Source organism: Onychomys torridus, chromosome 5 (genome assembly GCF_903995425.1).
Source record: "Onychomys torridus chromosome 5, mOncTor1.1, whole genome shotgun sequence".
Classification (NCBI taxonomy): domain Eukaryota; kingdom Metazoa; phylum Chordata; class Mammalia; order Rodentia; family Cricetidae; genus Onychomys; species Onychomys torridus.
The window spans coordinates 80,405,924-80,424,405 of NC_050447.1; the positions used below are offsets into that span (position 1 = coordinate 80,405,924).

The 18,482-nt window shown below is 39.0% G+C and overlaps 1 protein-coding gene across 1 annotated transcript in view; it reads left to right on the forward strand.

Annotated features, from left to right (window-relative positions):
* Positions 1 to 18,482, forward strand: part of Gpr158 (G protein-coupled receptor 158) — a 356,067-nt gene that overhangs the window by 196,566 nt on the left and 141,019 nt on the right. Inside the window, exon 4 of the mRNA XM_036187671.1 lies at positions 3,199 to 3,422. Coding sequence (XP_036043564.1) covers positions 3,199 to 3,422 — 224 coding nt within the window. The remainder of the gene's footprint in view (positions 1 to 3,198; positions 3,423 to 18,482) is intronic.

The window sequence follows — 18,482 nt, forward strand, 5'->3', positions numbered from 1 at the left end:
ACCCACTTGTTCGAATTCCACAGTTAGGAATACCATAAAAACACTGAACTAGAAGCCATAATACATGCCAAAAGACCAATAGGATATAATATATCTATTATATTATCCTGTTATATTTATAATAAATTAAAAAAATATAAAATTGAAAAAAAAAAGCTCTGTCTTGTCATTATGAGACAAGGAACCTCCAAAGATGCTGTTGAGTTCATTTTCTGTTGGCCATCTACTCTGGGCATGCAGCCCATTCTTAAGAGTACTTTGTTTCACCTGTGAGACTCCCTTGGCAAAAACCCAATTTTCTTTTGCAAGTGACTTCATTTGTAGATAGCTTCTGAGATAGTGGTGGGCTCATGTGTCTACTGCTCCCAGCTCTAGGACTCCATCTGGCGCAGACCTGTGCAGGCCCTGTGCATGCTGCCTCATCTCTGTGAGTTCACATGTGCTTTGATCCTGTTGATTTACAGGGCCTTCTTTCCTTGGTGTCTTCCCCTCTGGCTCTTACATTCTTTCTGCATGCTTACACTCTCAAATTCTTTCTCATTTTTCTTGGAGATGTCCCAGTTTAGAGATGAGTATTCCAAGGTCTCTCATTCCCTTCATATTGTCTGGCTGTGTGTCTCTGTATTTGTTTCCACCTGCTACAGGAGGAAGGTTCTCTGATGATGGTTGAGCTGAGCAAGTCACTGATTGGCTTCCTTGGCCAGCATCTGTAAGGCTTTGGTCTTCTGGAGGGAGACCTAAACTTCCTAAACTTCTAGAGGCTCCTTTGCTGACTCTAATTATTAAAAAAAATTTGATGATGTCGAAGAGAATACAACACAGAATCCAAGTCCATTTCATACCATTTTTATTTTTCTATTGACCATTAGCTGTTCTTACTTGCTTTGTACAGCAGACTTCTACTGAAATAATAGTCTCTCTTATTATGTGTTTAGTCTGTAAGCCTTGGTAGCCTATTTTCAATCTACACTAGTTTGAAAGGTGTCATCTTGAAGGTTACTCAAGTTTAAAATCTTTATTTTTGATAGTCTTTCCTAGGTCATCATACTTCAACAAATAATGACTTTTTTTTTTTTTTTAGTAGATTCTAGTTTTCTGTTGTGACACTCTAAATGCTTCACTTGCCAAGGGTTTTCCTCTCTCTTCAAACGTCTCAATCCACTCCCAGAGCTTCCTGAAGCTTTTTCTATAACACTGTAATAGTTTAATTGTCAACTTGACACAGTCTAGAATCACTCAGAAGAGAGTCCCAATGAGGGATTGTCTAGATCAGGTTGGTCAATGGGCATGTTTGTATGAGATTATCTTGATTGCCTTGATTGATGTGTGAGGCCCAAGCCTGAAAGTAGGTGGGACCATCCCCTGATTTTGGGCTCTTGACTGTAGAGGAATAGAGAAAACTAGCTGAGCAGTAAAAATCATTTCTCACCGTGGAGGTGATGTGACTAGCTGCTTCAAGTTCTTGCCACCTTGACTTCCCCACAATAATGGAATGTAACCTGGAACTGCGAGCTAAAATGAGTCCTTTCTCCTCTAAGTTACTTTTTAAAATTATTTTATCACAGTTATAGGAAAGAAAGTAGGACAAACACTAATAGGCTCTTATACTTCAGAACTGCATTAGTTCTTAGATTTTGTGTATCCTGGACAATGAGTTGAACCTTAAATTTAGTCATCTAAAATGGAACTCACCATTCCTACCCTGGCCTGTATACCTTCTTTCTAATTCCCATGTTTTAGCACTTCTCATGTATGGAGAAGATTAAAAACAAACTGGTCACTGTGTTTTACATAAATCATTTAACTTAATCCCTAAAGGTATTCATATTTCATTAATAAGTAACTAAGACCAGAATTGGCCAACCAAGTGTCTAATGATTTTGCCTAAGAATAGGAAACCGGTCTACTTAAACTGGATGCTAAATCCATATGTTTTTATACTATGTTGGCAGATTAGTGGCTATTATTATTATTTATTATTATTTTTGTGCATATGTGTATGCATATGAATGTACCACGGGGAACACATGATGGTCAGAGGACGGACAACTTCTAGGAGTCAGTTCTCTTCTTCCGCTGTGGAATTGAACTCATGGCACCAGGCTCTCTTGGCAGACACTTTACCCACTGAGCCAACTCGAAGCTCCCAGAGTGATCACTATTAAATAGCAACAGAATCATCAAAGAATATTTATTTATTTATTTATATTTGCTGCATTTACTGAGGACAGAAAATGGACAAGTAGATTTTGAAAAGACTGTCAACCTTTTACAAGAGATGAGATACCTCAAATGTTTCTATTGAATTTGGTTACTAAAAACTAACAACAATAAAAACCCTTTTCCTCATTCCTAATTTAACCAATGTCATGTTACCTAATAAACTGGTTATTCACTTTTGTCCATACTATTGAGTTCATAATAAGAATACTTGTTTTCAGTGTCTATTGCTACAGTCAACAATTGGTACTCTTGGAGTACTGGGCTTCAGTGCTGACTTAAGTTTGATAAAAAAAGGCAGACAATTCTAAAAATTAATCAGATGATCAATAGGAACAGTAACCAAGAAGCACAGAGATGTCTAATGGTGTGTCAAGTGGGGACTAAATGATAGGTTGTATGGATTGATTCTAAAGAATGCAGCATCGTTAGAGGATTGAACACTGAACAACTGTTATTTCAGTACCATTTTACGTAATTTAGACTGAATGAACTTGGTAGATAAAATCCCTGCTGAATTAAGGAGTGATGATAGTCTCATTTTAGACTCTGCCTCATCTAGGTCAAGAAGTTCCAGAAACGATGAGTACATTTACTTGGTACATTAAACACATCCACTTTCCACCCCTTCTTCTTGTTGTTTCTTTAACAAGGGTGTCTAGAGTATGACTCTGCTTTACAAAGTGACAACAGCCTTGAGTGGAAGCTAGTGATGTCAAAGACTTAGCAGACTGTTCCCTGACCCCAAGGCATTTTGTTTCCATTTTTGTTATTTTTCTCAATTGCTCTGAATGACAAGTTTAAGATCAAAGGAATCAAGAATTTTGAATCCAAAAGCAAAGTACTTCTAGCTCTTGGCAGAGGATTCGATGAAAGGTCTCTAATCAGGAGAAAAGGGAATGAAGAGGGTCTATCTCTCTTCTGGCTCACTTACCTTGGAGGTACAAATGACAGTGTGGTTTTATTTGGAACTTTCAGGAAGGGGTCCAGATCACCATTTTTCAGGAAGCACAAAAGATGCATCAGAAGAAGCCCATGTCTGCCTGCCCTGCAGAGAAGGCTGCCCCTTCTGTGCTGATGACCGCCCATGCTTCGTCCAGGAGGATAAGTACCTGCGACTGGCTATCATCTCCTTCCAAGCCCTATGTTTGCTGCTGGACTTCGTCAGCATGCTGGTGGTCTACCGCTTCCGCAAAGCAAAGGTAAACCCAGGTATCCTGGTCCTGGCCTTTCTTTATACTAAGAATAATTGCTTCTCTTTCTAGGGAGATGGAATTTCCAAATCCCTGTTAGTGTTCTAGCAAGCAGACATTTTGTTCTGTTATCATGTGATTGGGTGAGAGCCATATCCATTAGCTTCCCAAGGAAAGCAGGGTTGCTGTGGATATCACTCTGTACAAATAAAATGCTGTTTGGCCAGTGGCCAGGCAGAAAGTATAGGCGGGACAAGAGAGAAGAGAATTCTGGGAAGTAGAAGGCTGGGAGGAGACACCGCCAGCCGCTGCCATGAAAAGCAACATGTAAAGACACTGGTAAGCCACAAGCCATGTGGCAAAGTATAGACTAGCAGAAATGGGTTAATTTAAGATAGAAAAGGTAGATAACAAGCAGCCTGCCACGGCCACACAGTTTGTAAGCGATATAAGTTTCTGTGTGCTTTCTTGGTTGGGTCTGAGCGACTGTGGGACTGGCGGGTAAGAGAGATTTGTCCTGACTGGGCCAGGTAGGAAAACTCTAACTACACAGGGTTAATGATATTTTGTGTTAGTATTTCCTTATAGAGAAGGTGCTTTCTGTTTACCTGGGAGCTCTAATGCTCCACTGCCCGGAAGGACTGTCCTTAGTGTCATCTCTTTGGTCACCAGAGGACCTTCTGCTCCTCCGTCCAGTGTAGGGTTTATTCTTCATCTCTAGAAGGCCCTGTTTGTTTTTGTTTTGCTTTATTTCTTTTAGTCATATGCAAAGGTGTAAAGAATTCACCTATTTATTTTTAGCATATTATGCTCTGGAAAATAACTGTTCATGACCTTGCATGTGGTCTTGTATGACTGTCCAGGAAAAAATAGAAATGCTAAAACACCCAGGGTAGAGTTTTCTCCAGTGGTCAGAAATGAGTCATGTGAATCAAGTGTTGTGTTAGAATGTTTGATTCTGTTGCTTTACAGTGAGTTCTTTGTGGTACTAGAAAAGACAGTAAGTTTCCACTATTCTTGAATTCAAATGACCTCTTCATTGTGACAAAACTGTTTAGATTGTTGTAGATTACAGAAATTTTTGAAAATATGTGTCCCCACTAGGTTTAAAAAGAAAAAAAGCCTTTTTGGATAATATCTGCTACAAAGCCACTAGCTAATATTTTTAAGACACAATTAAGATTCTAATAAACTGTATCCACTATGCTAATGCTATAGATGTTATTAGTTACTTTTAATAGCAGGCAACACAGTTAAAATCAAGCTTTGAGTCATTAGGAAAATGCAAACATGCAATTTGCTTCCATTTCACTAGCACTCATATTTCTCTTGAAGAAAAACTATGTTGATTTTATGTATAACAAAATAGTAGATTAGTACATTGCCAGATAACATTTTTTAAAAAGCAAGTCAGTAGCAGAGCCAGAATTGAAAAGTCTATTTAATAAACTGCTCTGAAATCTCTCTGATATAATAAATTCATGAGATAGTAGATACCATAGTTCTTTATGAATTTTAATCATTAATGATTGCTGTGTTAAATAAGTCAGTGATAAATGTGGGTAGAATGCATCATTGGGTACTGAGAAGCTTCATATAGATACTTCTGGCTCAACCAATGTCTTAATCTATATTAATGTTATGTCACACAGTTATTAACCTTTCAGATCTCCCCAGACCTTCAGAGAAAATGGGCAGCAACTGACCAGAAACTTTTTTTTACAGGGCTGCAATGAGAATACATGTCTTTACATATAATTCTGATAAAAATTTCTTAGATATTTAGTTTGAAGATGATTACCTTTTGAAATCAGTTGTCCTAGAATGAGACATAATGAAAATGGGCTGAAGTTAGTCAGACCAAGGAACACCGATCTGGCATATTAAAGAAAGGAAACATTTGCTGATGTTTCCTCTAGTGATTTCTCTTGCCAAACTGGGTTAAGTATAAGAGTAATAATACATTTCCAGTATAGAGACTCCATATGTCTAGCATGTGGACTTTGGAATTTCTACTTAAACTTTTTTTGTGTGTCTTGACAATGTTTCTTTACATAGTAAGGAAACCCTAAGAGACAACACTAACACTTTATCTAGATATTTCTCATTGTATTTTCTACTCCTAATAATTAAGAGGACAAAAAGAGAAAAAATCCAGTTATAATATACATGTAGCATGACTATTGTCAATCATATCATTTAGATTTAAATCCCATCTCAGTCTCCCTTGAGCTAGTTTCCTGCTATTTGAAGTAGGGCTGATACATCAAACCCCAAACACTGATCCAAAGTGTAAGGTAGACCTAAATGGAAGAGCCATAACTAAGAGTCTTTTCTTAGATAGATTCATAGGTGCAGATCTTCAAGGCTTTGGGTTACTCATTTTTTTTTAAAGATAAAGTATAAAACCCACAAATAATAGAACAAAATGATAAATTGTACTTTATGAAAATTGCAACTTTAGACCATGAAAATACACTATTGAGAAAGTCAAAAGACAACCCATAGAAGAGTAGAAAACATTTATAAGACATATTACAAGAGAGAGCAAGAGAGAGAGAGCAGTGTCTAAAATATATAAATAATTTTCATAAAAATATCTGAATAGACATTTCTTCAAAAATGTATGATAATCCAATGAACACATGAGAAGATGCTCAACAATATTAGTTATTAGAAAAATGAAAATTAAGTCTATAATACCAACTAATGTAGCTAAAATATTTTTAAAATTCTATTAAAAAGTGATTAGAATTAGAGAAATTGAAAAATCTCCCATTTATTTATACTGTAGATGCAAAACAGTGTGATCAGATTGAGAAACATCTTGGTAATTCCTACAAAATTTAAAATATTGTACAATATGACTCAAGTATTGTATTCCTAATACATATCTACATAAAAATGTAAATAAATGTTCATGAAAGTGTCATCCACAAGAGCTAAATGGTGAAAGCATCCCAGATGCCCACCATTTAATACAAACGAATAATTAAGATGTGATATTTCCATATACTAGAATACCATTTGTCAATGAAAAGGATTATGTATCAATACATGGTATAAACTTGAAGATGCTAAGTAGGAAAACAACTGTAAAATACAATATGTTGTATGATTCTATTCATTGGAAATGCTCCGAATAAGCAAATTCATTGATCCCAGAAGTAGATTAGTGGTTACCAGGGACTACCAGAAGAGAAGAATGGGGAGTAACCACTAATGAGATAAGGGTATACAGGGTGTACAGTGTGATACAGGATTCCATAATTTTAAAGGCATTTATATATCACCCATCTCCAGAACCAGTGATGAGAGGTTCATCAATTCGAGTAGAATTAGCTTTAACTAGGCACTGGTCTTTTGTTATCTGTGGGTCCACATATGACATTTAAATAGTTGAAAAGAGTTGGAAGGTGCAGTCCTGGCTTTGAAGTGCACACTTGAGCTGCATGCTCATTCACATGCTAGTTGACTCCAAAGCATTACTATTCATCTACTTCTACATGGCCTTTGTCTGAAAAGAGATAGCAAATGTACTATTAAACTAAACTAAGAGTTACTTACCCTATTTTTAGCAGTGTCTTTTCTAGGAAGGTTTAATTTTCCTTCAAAATGAGAGCTATGGAGCTCTCTCCTGGCTGTCAATTGTTAGGCCATTGAGGATATTTAGAAACCAGATTCATGCTGTTGAGAAACAGGTGAAAAGTTCATAATATATGAATAAATGTATTTGTTATTTTCCTGGTTTTCATTTGGAAGGAGAAACATTTTTTCAGAACTGGAATCATGTCATATACAAGAATACCCAGACTTGGAGAGTTTGTTAGTTGCTCAAGTTAGTACTGCTGGGTTGGGAAATCTATATCTTTGTACTTTATTTTGTTCCAGCCAATGGCATAAGCACTTTCAGGAGATGAATAGAATATAGCCTCATTAAAATTAGAATAAAAATATTAGTGAAAGTAAATGGTGAGGTTAAGATAGGAATTGATTCTTTGAGGTCAGGGTTATGGCTTCAAGCGGCTGCTGTAAAGTCAGAGACAACAGGGAATTTTCCAGAAGCAGCACTACAGAATGAAAATGATACAGCCTGCCCCAAAATACAAACCAGCTAAAAGAAACTCAAATGTCCTGTTGCTGAGCCTTGAATGAAGTGTGTTCTGTGGATCCTCACACAAAGAGGTTGTAAAATATGAAGATTGGCTACATCCTTCCATAATCTCTTCTACCCTTTTCTGCTCCTTTGCCTTGATTATGTTGAGGTGTGAGGTCTTGAGCACAGCTCAGACGAACAGACTCTAAGAGTGCTCCACAGTGATCTAATGCATTGCTTTTCAATTCTTGGTTTGTGTTAAACGTGTTCTCACTGTGATAAAACACCTGAGAGAACATTTTAAGGGAGAACATTTAAGACTTGGGTTCATAGTTTCAGATGATGTAGTCTATCATAATGGGAAAAAGACCATGGTGGTGGTATATGTTCACATGGTGGCAGACCTGAAAGCAGAGAGTTATACCAGAACTAATGTCAGCATGACCTTCACATGCCTGCCCCAATGACTTTCTTCTATAACCTTCTACTACTAAAGGACTCACGGCCTTAGAGTAGTCCTTCAGTCTGAGCACTGGGTGACTTAAATGTAAGCCTATGGGGTGACACTTCATTTTCAAACCCTAACAGTAATGAATGGTGAGGGGTCTACCGAGAGACACATACCTTAAGAGAAACACACTGTTTTACCTATAGGATCTACAATGAGGGAGGGATGGGCATGTCTGGTTACAGAGGTACCTCAGTTTGTTCCCTTACCTCTGTTGTCAGCTCAAGAATCTTAGACTTCCATAGTTTACACCAAAATTCGTGATATAACATGTCAATTGCCAGTTGTGTGCATTTGCAATATTTCCTTTAGGGTCACTAGCCATGGAACATACTGGAACTTGAGCCTCTTTTATTTAAAGTGGACCACTTTTGTGAATTAACAGAAATAACCACACTGACAAGTCAAAATACAGGAAAATGTTAGCTATATCAAACCCGGCACAGGCCAAATCACTGTAATGACCAGATTTCTGCTCTCAACTGAAGCAATAAGTATTCACAGTAAAAGACCTAAGGGCTTCAGAGACTAGACAGGTCAGGTAATTCAGTCTGGTTCTGAGTACATTCATTTGAACAAGGTTACCCTAGACCAAATTCAAAAGAAGAGCTCTCTGCAATTCTCTAACAATCAGGAATCAACAACTATTCTAACACCTTATTCTTTTAAATGATGTAACTGAGATTCCAGTCTGTTCCTGGGCTTACAGGATAGGATCCAAAAGAATTAATGAACTCCTACTTTCCAGAAACATGTGGGAAACAATGCACACATCTGTGTCTATATCTTTGCCCAAAGATTCAATAAGCCAGTAAAACATGATTTTTAAACCTGTGAATTTCTCTAAAGCAATGGCAATATTACAAAAATATCTTAATTTGAAATATTATTGAATTGTTTCTTCTTCATTTTTACCAAACATTGTGACAAGTAATATATATTCCTATTAGATATTCCACACAGAGTGTGGTTGGTTACAGCTTAGCAATGTCAAGTGTTGGGTAGGATTTACTTCTGAGTGGAGATGTCAGAGGAAGAAGATACATTGGAGAGAACCATGGCTTAGACTTACTCTGCGCATTTCAGCATAGTCTGGTTTTAGTACAACAGAGAAAGAAATAGGAAAGTTGACAAAATGAGTGGACTGTGGTTGATATTTCCCCCTTTCTGTAGAAGTTCTTTCTTAACTGAGAAATTAATTGACATGGGAATGAATAATGATGCTACTTTTTGGTTTGGAAACTGAAGTGTTTAACGTAACATGTTAACTGATTTTTGATGTTCCATCATCTATGTTTGTAAAATATGGAGAGACAGAGGTATCACTTTCTGCTGCTGTGAAATGATTGAAGCTTTATCATTCTAACCACTCTCAGCAATTTGGTATCATGAAATATCTTCATATTATAGGACAACTGTCACCACCATCCACCACTATACTCAGAAATCATGGCTTCCATCCCTGCTTACAGTGTGTATCCCTCTGGCGGGGGGACCTTAGTCTCACAGCCCAAATGCAGAGGTTCCCATGGATGCATTTGTAACTAACCTTTCCTTAAAGCTGTGTTTACTACTGACCAGGGTCTCTAAGTATGCACAACGAACAAATAATTAAAAGAGAAGTTAGAAAAATCTTTTGAAACATACAAAACAATAAAGGATTAGTAACTTCAATCTAAAAACATCCCCCAAATAAATCAAACCAAAACACCTTTTAGGCTCAAGAAAAAAAAAAAAAAAAAAGAAAAACACAAGAAAGTGTAAAGAATATGTAAAAAATAAAATACAAAAAAATCTTATTTTCATGAGTAGTTACAAAATTCACTGAAAATTAAATTTTTATGAACACAATTCTCTGAGTTGGTGATGGTATTAGGAGATAGGATTTCCTTCATTGGTGATAGTTGTATAAATTGTAGGATTTTTAGCTAAAATTTGGTAGGGCTTAAAAATTCATAGTATTGGGTTGGGGATTTAGCTCAGTGGTAGAGCACTTGTCTAGCAAGCGCAAGGCCCTGGGTTCGAACCTTAGCTAAAAAAAAGAAAGAAAAAAATTCATAGTATTTTCAGTAAACTACTAGAAATGTCCCCTAAAAATCATATATTTGCACAAATTCACACACACACACACACACACACACACAAATTCACATTCACACACACACACACACACACACACACACACACACACATCAATGTTTTTGATCCATACCCTCTAATCCTGTCAAAAGGACTAACTGTGGGTGACATGGTTCTACTGCAGCATTGAATTACCACCTTCTCACACTGGCGGTCACTGTCAGCCTCTTCCACTTCCTAGACACCATGCTTCAGCACAGCCTGATGTTTAGCTTTATCCCTTTCCCTCTTTTCTGTCACAATCCCTCACTGCTGCCTTCCCTTTCCTTATTTCCACTCATATTTATCCTCTGACCATCTACTGAGGGCTTAGATTCCCTGTACTCAGAATACAGTAACGCACAGGGCAAATGAGAGCTTTACACTTAAGGAGTTTATGTGGGGCTGGCAAGAAGTGTAATGCAGAAAACCAAATCAGGATGTGATAAAAATGAAATAATTTGATAGCGAGTGACTTGGAATTCTTACAACCAGTTTAAGTGAGGTATTGTCCTCAATTTGTTTAAATAAAGCTAAGCATGAGCAGCTAAGAAGCTGGTCCAAGCTTGCAGAAGCTGGGATTTGTTCTCACCCACTTGAATTACAGCCCACTCTGTCTCGACATGTATGCTCTCACTCATATGTTAACAAAGAGACTTGATTAAATTAAAATAATTAAATAAACATAACCAGCCCTGGCCCCATTTAACAGTCTGAATACATGACTTCCATCTGTCCCAGAAAAGCTTACCTATCATGCGTAAGTTTATGTCCAGTTCCTACTATGTACATACTAATGAGCTAAGCAGATCAAGTCTTTCCTTGGTAAGAGCCATGTTCCTTGGCTCAGCTCATTCATGTTGCATGCTCTATGTTTTAATCAAAGAGAAAAAAGGGAAAATAGCTTGTGCATTTGTGTATGTGTGTGTCAAGGTGGTGGTGAGGTAAACATTATGAGAAGAGTAGAGCAAAGTAGCTTATCCAAAAGGATCTTTAAAAATATTATTTAAATAACCTCATACTCCATCTGGTGGCTGCAATACTAATTATGAATTATGAAAAGCAAGTAAAGTGATTATAACATATTTGTATATGCCTTAAGAGATATATAAAATTCTTAGTGATTACCAAAGCTCCATTGTCAGGTTCTCTTGAGGCATTTGTACTAACTAATGTTTATTTATAAAGCCAGTTGCTTATTAAGTATGCTAAAAATAGCTTTTTAAAATTTAATGCACTAATATACCAAACTGCTTATTAGTTGAAATATATTGTGAGAGATAAATCACTTGTGTTATTTACAAATTCCTAGGGGCTTCTTCTTTTCTGAGGCTTATCAAACATTTTGTAAATAAAAGACTGTAGAATTATAAAGCAATACATGTGGATATTCAGAAATTAAAATTAGTTATGTATCCATGAATATCTAGATAAGTTTACAAAAATGATTTGGATACTGGTTTGCTCATAAGATAGTCACAATCAAATAGAGAAATGAATATAAGGAAATAAATAAATATGCACACACTTAATATGGTGTGTGTGTGTGTGTGTGTGTGTGTGTGTGTGTGTGTGTGTGTGAATATTCTGTAAAGTTTGTTGAAGTCTTGGAAAGGCATTAGAGAAAGTGATTAAGTTCATAGACTAGTTGCTTTTTCCTGGCCTTTCAAATAATAACTCATTTTTTAAAGTTTTTTTACTTTTAATTATGTATATGCATGTGTATCTGAGTGAGAATATATGCATATAAGTGAAGTTGCCTGAGGAAGCCAGAAGAGGGCATCAGATCCATTAAAACTGGAGTTATAGGCAGTTGTGAACTGCTCAGTGTGGACTCTGGGAACTGAACTTGGGTTTCTGAGGGAGCAGTAAGTGATCTTCACTGCAGAGCCATCTTTCCAGCTTGTCGCACAATAAATCTTTAATTTGCCACACTCTTTTTCTTTAAATCTCAATTTCTTCCTCTATAACATAGAGATAACAATATTTTAACTTTCTGTAGCTGCATGGAAGATAAAAATATAGCAGATGTCCTTAAAACTTATAATTAATGGCTAAAAGAAAGTGCTCAGAAAATGTTAATAGGGTATGTTCAGGATGTGTTATAGCATAAAAATATAATTGGTTAAGTCTACTCTGGGTGGGTAAATGGATTTCTGTGATTAGACCAAAAGGAGGTCAGTGAGACCATCCACCTGGAAGATACTTAAAAACAAGTACATATTAAGAAATTAAAAGATTTCAAAGCATTTTTTTTTTCGAGACAGGGTTTCTCTGTGTAGCTTTTCGCCTTTTCCTGTAACTCACTCTGTAGCCCAGGCTGGCCTCGAACTCACAGGGATCCACTGCCTCTGCCTCCCGAGTGCTGGGATTAAAGGTGTGCGCCACCACCTCCCACATTGGGAATTTAGCTCAGTGGTAGAGGGCTTTGCCTAGCAAGCACAAGGCTTTGGGTTTGACCCTCAGCTCCGGAAAATAAAAATTAAGAAGAAAAAAAAAAAGATTTCAGCATGAACCCAGAAAAAGTTGGTGCGGTATCTCGCACTTTATCACAAAGGTAGTTGAGATAACTTTTTGAGCTGGCTGGAGTCACTACACATCAGGACACAGCAGTGCAGAAATAGTCTTACAAGTCACGTGCTCACTCACTGGTTCCTGAGAAAGCATTGAAGTTCCAGGATGGGCAGCAGTGAACACACAGAGGAAAAAAGAGGGAAAATAGGTGGATATGATGTGAGATGAGTGGTCCATGAAAAGAAAGCCACACATGTGACGGTGATGAAGCACAGAGAAGCCCGGAGTGTCCTGTGAGCTGCAGGGCAGAGGACAGAAGCCCGGAGGGAGAGAGAAGAAGGTGAGTGTAGGGAGGTAGTTGGGAGTGCAGTGTCATTGTGAACAACCTATTTACCTGAGGTCCAGTTCAAAGGCAATGAAGTGTTTGGGGCAGGAGGGCAGATGATTCCATTTACTGAGATCCTATTTATTCATGGTCCTTTATTATTGTTATTAAACTAGTGTCTATGTGGTAGATTAGTGGGGGACTAGTGTAAAATGGGGAAAGTGTTAAGTTCACCGAATACTATAAACAAGAGACCACAGTGGCACTGTGGATGGGGGAGATTGGGTATATTTGAGATTCATTTGGAGAAAGGATTCTCAGAAGTTGCTGAAGATTTTGATATGAGATGAAAGGAAATAGAAAAGTCAAGTGTGATTCCCTTGGCTTTATAGTTTGTGGAATTGGACAAAGTACTGACCATTAAAATTAGGAAACCAAAGGCTCACAGAGAAAAAAAAAACTCAGAAGTTCTATTTTAGACATGCTCAGTTGATCTAGATTTGACAAGCTCTGCAAACAAAATACAGTATTCCCACTTAAATTTGAATTTCAGATCTGACCTAACCTACTTCTAAGAAATCAAAGTGGAACTGTCAGGTAGGTTAAGTAGGGGATCTGGAGACAGAGCCATAACTCAGGAGTCGTGAGCACAAAGGCAGGGGAAACTGGACTGTAAAAAGATGGGGTGAGACTATGGATGGGGTGTGGAGAGGACAGAAGGGGTGCACAGGGCTGGAGTCCTCACTGTTTGGGGTGAAGTAGAAGAGTGAGGAGCAGCCAAAGAGAGGAAAGGAAGCCCAGACTGCTGCCATGTTCCAGAATCCAGGAGCCAGCGCTGGTTGAAAGAGAGAGGGACAGCAAGCCGTGGGGACTCGGCGAGGCACAGACTGCGATGTGGCAAGTGCAGAGCTCACTGGCAAGGATGTGGCAGTGCAGAGCTCACTGGAGACCTCATCAGTGAATGGTAAAATAATGGTTGAGGAAGCACGTGCGTGTCTAAAACCTCTATTTCCACAAAGGATACAATGCACCGAGTAGACAGCAATACTTCAAAACGTGAATACCTGAGAATTCAGGACGTGTATCTAGATTAAGACATCTGCAACAGCCTTTGGAGTAGAGAGGAGAAAAGAGAAGGAAGGGGTGGTGGAAGACAGAGCTGGAAGTCAAGTGGAATAGGGGGATTTGATGGAGACGAGGCATGAAGAGAGATTAAGATTGAAACAGGGCCGGGCTGGGGCAGTGAACAGCAGTGGAGAGGGCAGGGAATCAAAAAGCACAAGGTAGCTGGTAGCTGTCCCCTCTCCACAGTGTTCTAATTCCCATAGTATCACAGGGTCTTAATCTTAAAACCAAGTTGGATATTTTCAGCGTTTCTTATACCATTTATGGAAGCTGACTGAATTCAATATAAAAATCCTATTGGAATTTTCGAGAGTGATTGAATTTTATCAGTAAAAACACTATCATCTATTTAAGCCTAAAATAATAAATCACAGCTTTTCATCTTTGCCATAAATTCCAGAGAGAAATGCATCTACTAGTTCAGGCATCCTCACCACTGTTGCTAGTGGTCTAATCTGGAGTTGTCCTTGTGGATTCCTGGGAATTTTCCTAACACCAGGTTTCTCCCTTACCCCATAATGTCTCCCTGTATCAAGATATCTGTTTCATTGTTCTCCCACTCCATCCCTCCCGCAGCTCAGCCTTCCCAGTTCATCATGTTCTCATCCCCCATCCTCTACCCTCTGTTCCTCCCCCCCCAACCACACACATCCCCAGTTTACTAATGGAGATTTCCTCTGTTTCCCCATACCAAGGTGATCCATACATCTCTCTTAGGGTCCTCCTTATTTCCTAGCTTCTCTGGAGCTATGGGTTGTAGTCTGATTATCCTTTGACCTACCCTGGTAATCAGATTGGTGAATACCCTAATTGTCATCATAGAGCCTTCCATCCAGTAACTGATGGAAGCAGATGCAGAGCCACAACCATGCACCCAGCCAAGATCTGAAAGTCCAGTTGAAGAAAGGGAAGAGGGATTACATGAGCAAAGGGGGGGGGGTGTCAAGATCATGATGGAGAAATCTACAGAGACAACTGAACTAAGCTCATAGAAACTCTTGAACTTTAGACCGACAGCCATGGAACCTGCATGGGACTGGACTATACCCTCTGCATATGGGAGACAGTTGTGTAGCTGGGTCTATTTGAGGGGTCCCTGACAGTGTGATCAGGATCTCTCTGGCACATGAGCTGGCTTTCTGGATCCCATTACCTATAGTCGGACACCTTGCTTACCCCTAGTAAAGCTGGGAGGGGCTTGGTCCTGCCTCAATTGAATGTAACAGGCTTATTTGTGACCCCCCCCCATGTGAGAACTTACCCTGTTGGAAGAGGGGATAAGAGGTGGGGGGAAGGAGGAGGAATGAGAGGAGAATCTATGGTTGGTATGTAAAATGAATTAGAAATTTAAAAAAAGAAATGCATTTACTACATTTGATAATTATTGACCATTGATCATCATAGATGTGATGATTATTTGAGGAGTTATTGATAAAGTTTCCAGGCAATTGCCAAGCAGTTATAGAAACAGAAGCCTGAGTGCCATTGTGTAAGAGGTGAGTTGAAGGCAGGAAGGCAAAGGTGGAGACAGAAAACATTCTTTCAAGAAGCCTGCCATCTGCTGAGGTAAGCAGACATGTGACCACTTGGCTGAAGGGGAGAGAGCCTGAGGGTTGGGAGACTTTCATTTAATTCTAAAGATAGCAACATATTGATAAATTTTTAAAAGGTGGGATAAGCATGTGAAAAATACAGGGCAATAATGGACTACAACACAGAATAGGGAAGAATGCAGCAGAAGAGAACTGTTCTGAATGTAGGGTGTCCATCAGAGATAGGGGAAGGGCTGCATTTTATCTGTGGGGCTGATGCATCAGAAATGAAAAAGTTGTGGTTGAGACATGAAGTTGAAGAAATTCTGGCTGGGGGATCCAGCATGTGGTCATTTACTTCACTAGAATGGAGAGCCTTGAGATTATTTAAATTTGTTATAGGTACTGGTAGAGAAGGAAAGGGCAAGCCCACATATACTTTCAGGGACTCTCCTGAGAATGGCTGGCTGTCATGCTGGGGGCCTTTAATCCCAGCACTCCCAGGCAAAGGCAGAGGCAGGAAGCTCTGAGTTCAAAGCCAGCTTGGTCTACATTAGCAAATTCCAGACCAGCCAAAGCTAACAAAATGAGACTGTCTTTGAAAATGGTTCTGCTGAGCATAAGACAGAAAGATGAAAAGAGAGGAAATACTCCCAGGCACTTGTGTTAAGTGGGTATTGTCTAAGGAATTTGTAAATATTTGTAGATAGCTTTTTACTTTGTGTCCATTTATCCTTTTCATTAAGGCAGATTTATAACAGGATCCCTTCGAGCTTCTCGGGGCATTTACAGCATTAATCTGTGTGACCATTAATTAACTTTAGAGAATTCCGCAGGGGAGAAAGAAATGACAGTAGTTAGCATCTTCAGTTACAAATGGGGAAACTGATGCTTAGAGATACTCTAGAGTGACTTTACAATCCTCAGTTCACTGATCATTAAATGACAGTGTCCTCCAAATACAACGGAGGCAGCAGATTTTCGGTACTATCAGTGGGCATGGTAAAGTTGCATGGCATCTTGAGCCTGTCATAGGATCTTGAGATACGTACTTTGGCCCACTTAGTTAAAGATGAAGCCTGGGGGTTAGTCCGTATGTCTGAATGTCTAGTGTAGCAGAAAACAGTAACTTATGACCTACTGCCCATTATGTAGAATACCCAAATAACTATATCATGGTGTGAAATTTAAATCTCAGCATTCATAAAATGTGATTGGAACACAGCCTTGATTCTCTGCATGTTGTCCCTGACTGGCTCCAGAACTGAGGAGTTGCAATACAAGCAGCATGGCTTGGAAAGCCTAAAATCCTCATGTCTGCCCTTTACATGATAAGTCTCCTTCCTCCCAGAACAAAGCTCCTGGGCAGTCAGTCTGCTTAGTATCCTCAGCTCTCAGCCTCTGGTTCCCAGCTTTTCCCTGGGATGCTCACTGTGTTTCTGATCTTTAGTGCTGCTTTCTGACTCCTCCTCCATCTGTTTCTTAAACCACAGATCAGCAGCCATCCCTTCAGGAGTCCCAGAGCTCCTTTACATCAATTTCTTCCCACATGTATGTTGGGGCCTAAAGTGTTTTTATTCCCTTAGCGGGCTCACTCCATCCAGTTAAGACCACAGGCCCTGTGGTTGCAGCAGGGCAGCGGCAGCCAGTTCTGTGCTTTTCCTGTCAGCTGAGGATTTTCAGAGTTGAGCTGATGAAACCAGGCCCCTCTCTCTACATCTTATCTTTTCTTCTGCATCCATAGGTCAGTCAAACTCTTCTCTGTGTTCCAGCAATTCACGATCTGGTTCCCTGAGGGCAAATGGGACCTCTGGTGTACAGTTTTCTGGGAACCAGCATTAAGAAGTGATAGATTTCTCTGGGGGATCTAAACTTTGCCTCCAGGCTGTCTCTTGTGAGAGAAAGAGATGATGGAGCACTGGCTGAGCTCCTGAGCCTGTGTCAACATCTTCAGAATGAACCCTCTATGCAGCCCTGAAATAGGGGGTTTGCTTGTTTATATGAAGGCTGTGTCAACCCAGCTTTGAGCTAGGTTCCATCGCAATAGCCAGGAAAAGAGAAAAGAAGGCCTCTCCAGCCACCCCTTGCTTAGCTGACAGGGAACTAATTTTACAGAAGTGGAGCATAGCATCTCATCTCCCCTCAGTGATCCATAATGGCATGCAACCAGTGGTGCCTGAGACATTTGCCATGGCAATTCTGGCTTATTAAAGAAAGATTGAGCTCAGGAGAAGAAAATTCTCATTGCCTTTTTAAAAGAATTGTGATTTGCACAAGTCTCTGAAATTTATATTACGTTTATAATGCTAATCAGCAAGGTCATAATTCTTATTTGCAGAGATAGGACTTCCCAGTTTATTTTATCCTTTCTCTAACAACTATTCTTAGATTGAAGAACAATACTGTTTTATGTCATTCTGAGGGTTGTTAAAGGTGATATGAATGTTCCACTTCAGAGTACACACTACAGATGGGATTGCTTCTGACATTTCAGTAGTGCAGTCAAGCTTTAGTTCCCAGACCCACATTTAAAATAGGCTCAAGGTCTCGTTTATAAAATGTTTGGCCTCTTTTTTTCCTTTAATAAAAAATAAAGATAAGGAAGCAAGATACATAGTAAGAGCAGAAAAGCTTTGAATACATTTAGAAAGAAAGCACATAACCTTTGCTGACCTGTGGCAATAGAACTTTAGTGTAATCATTGTGGAAGCTTCCATCACCTGCAGACATTGCCTATTTACCTGTGTCTCTGAGCTTACAGACTATTTCTAGGCATACAGTTTTCTCACTCACCTCTACTTTCTTAACTCACTGTACACAAATGCTTTGCTAAAGCTAGGATGCCCTGCTC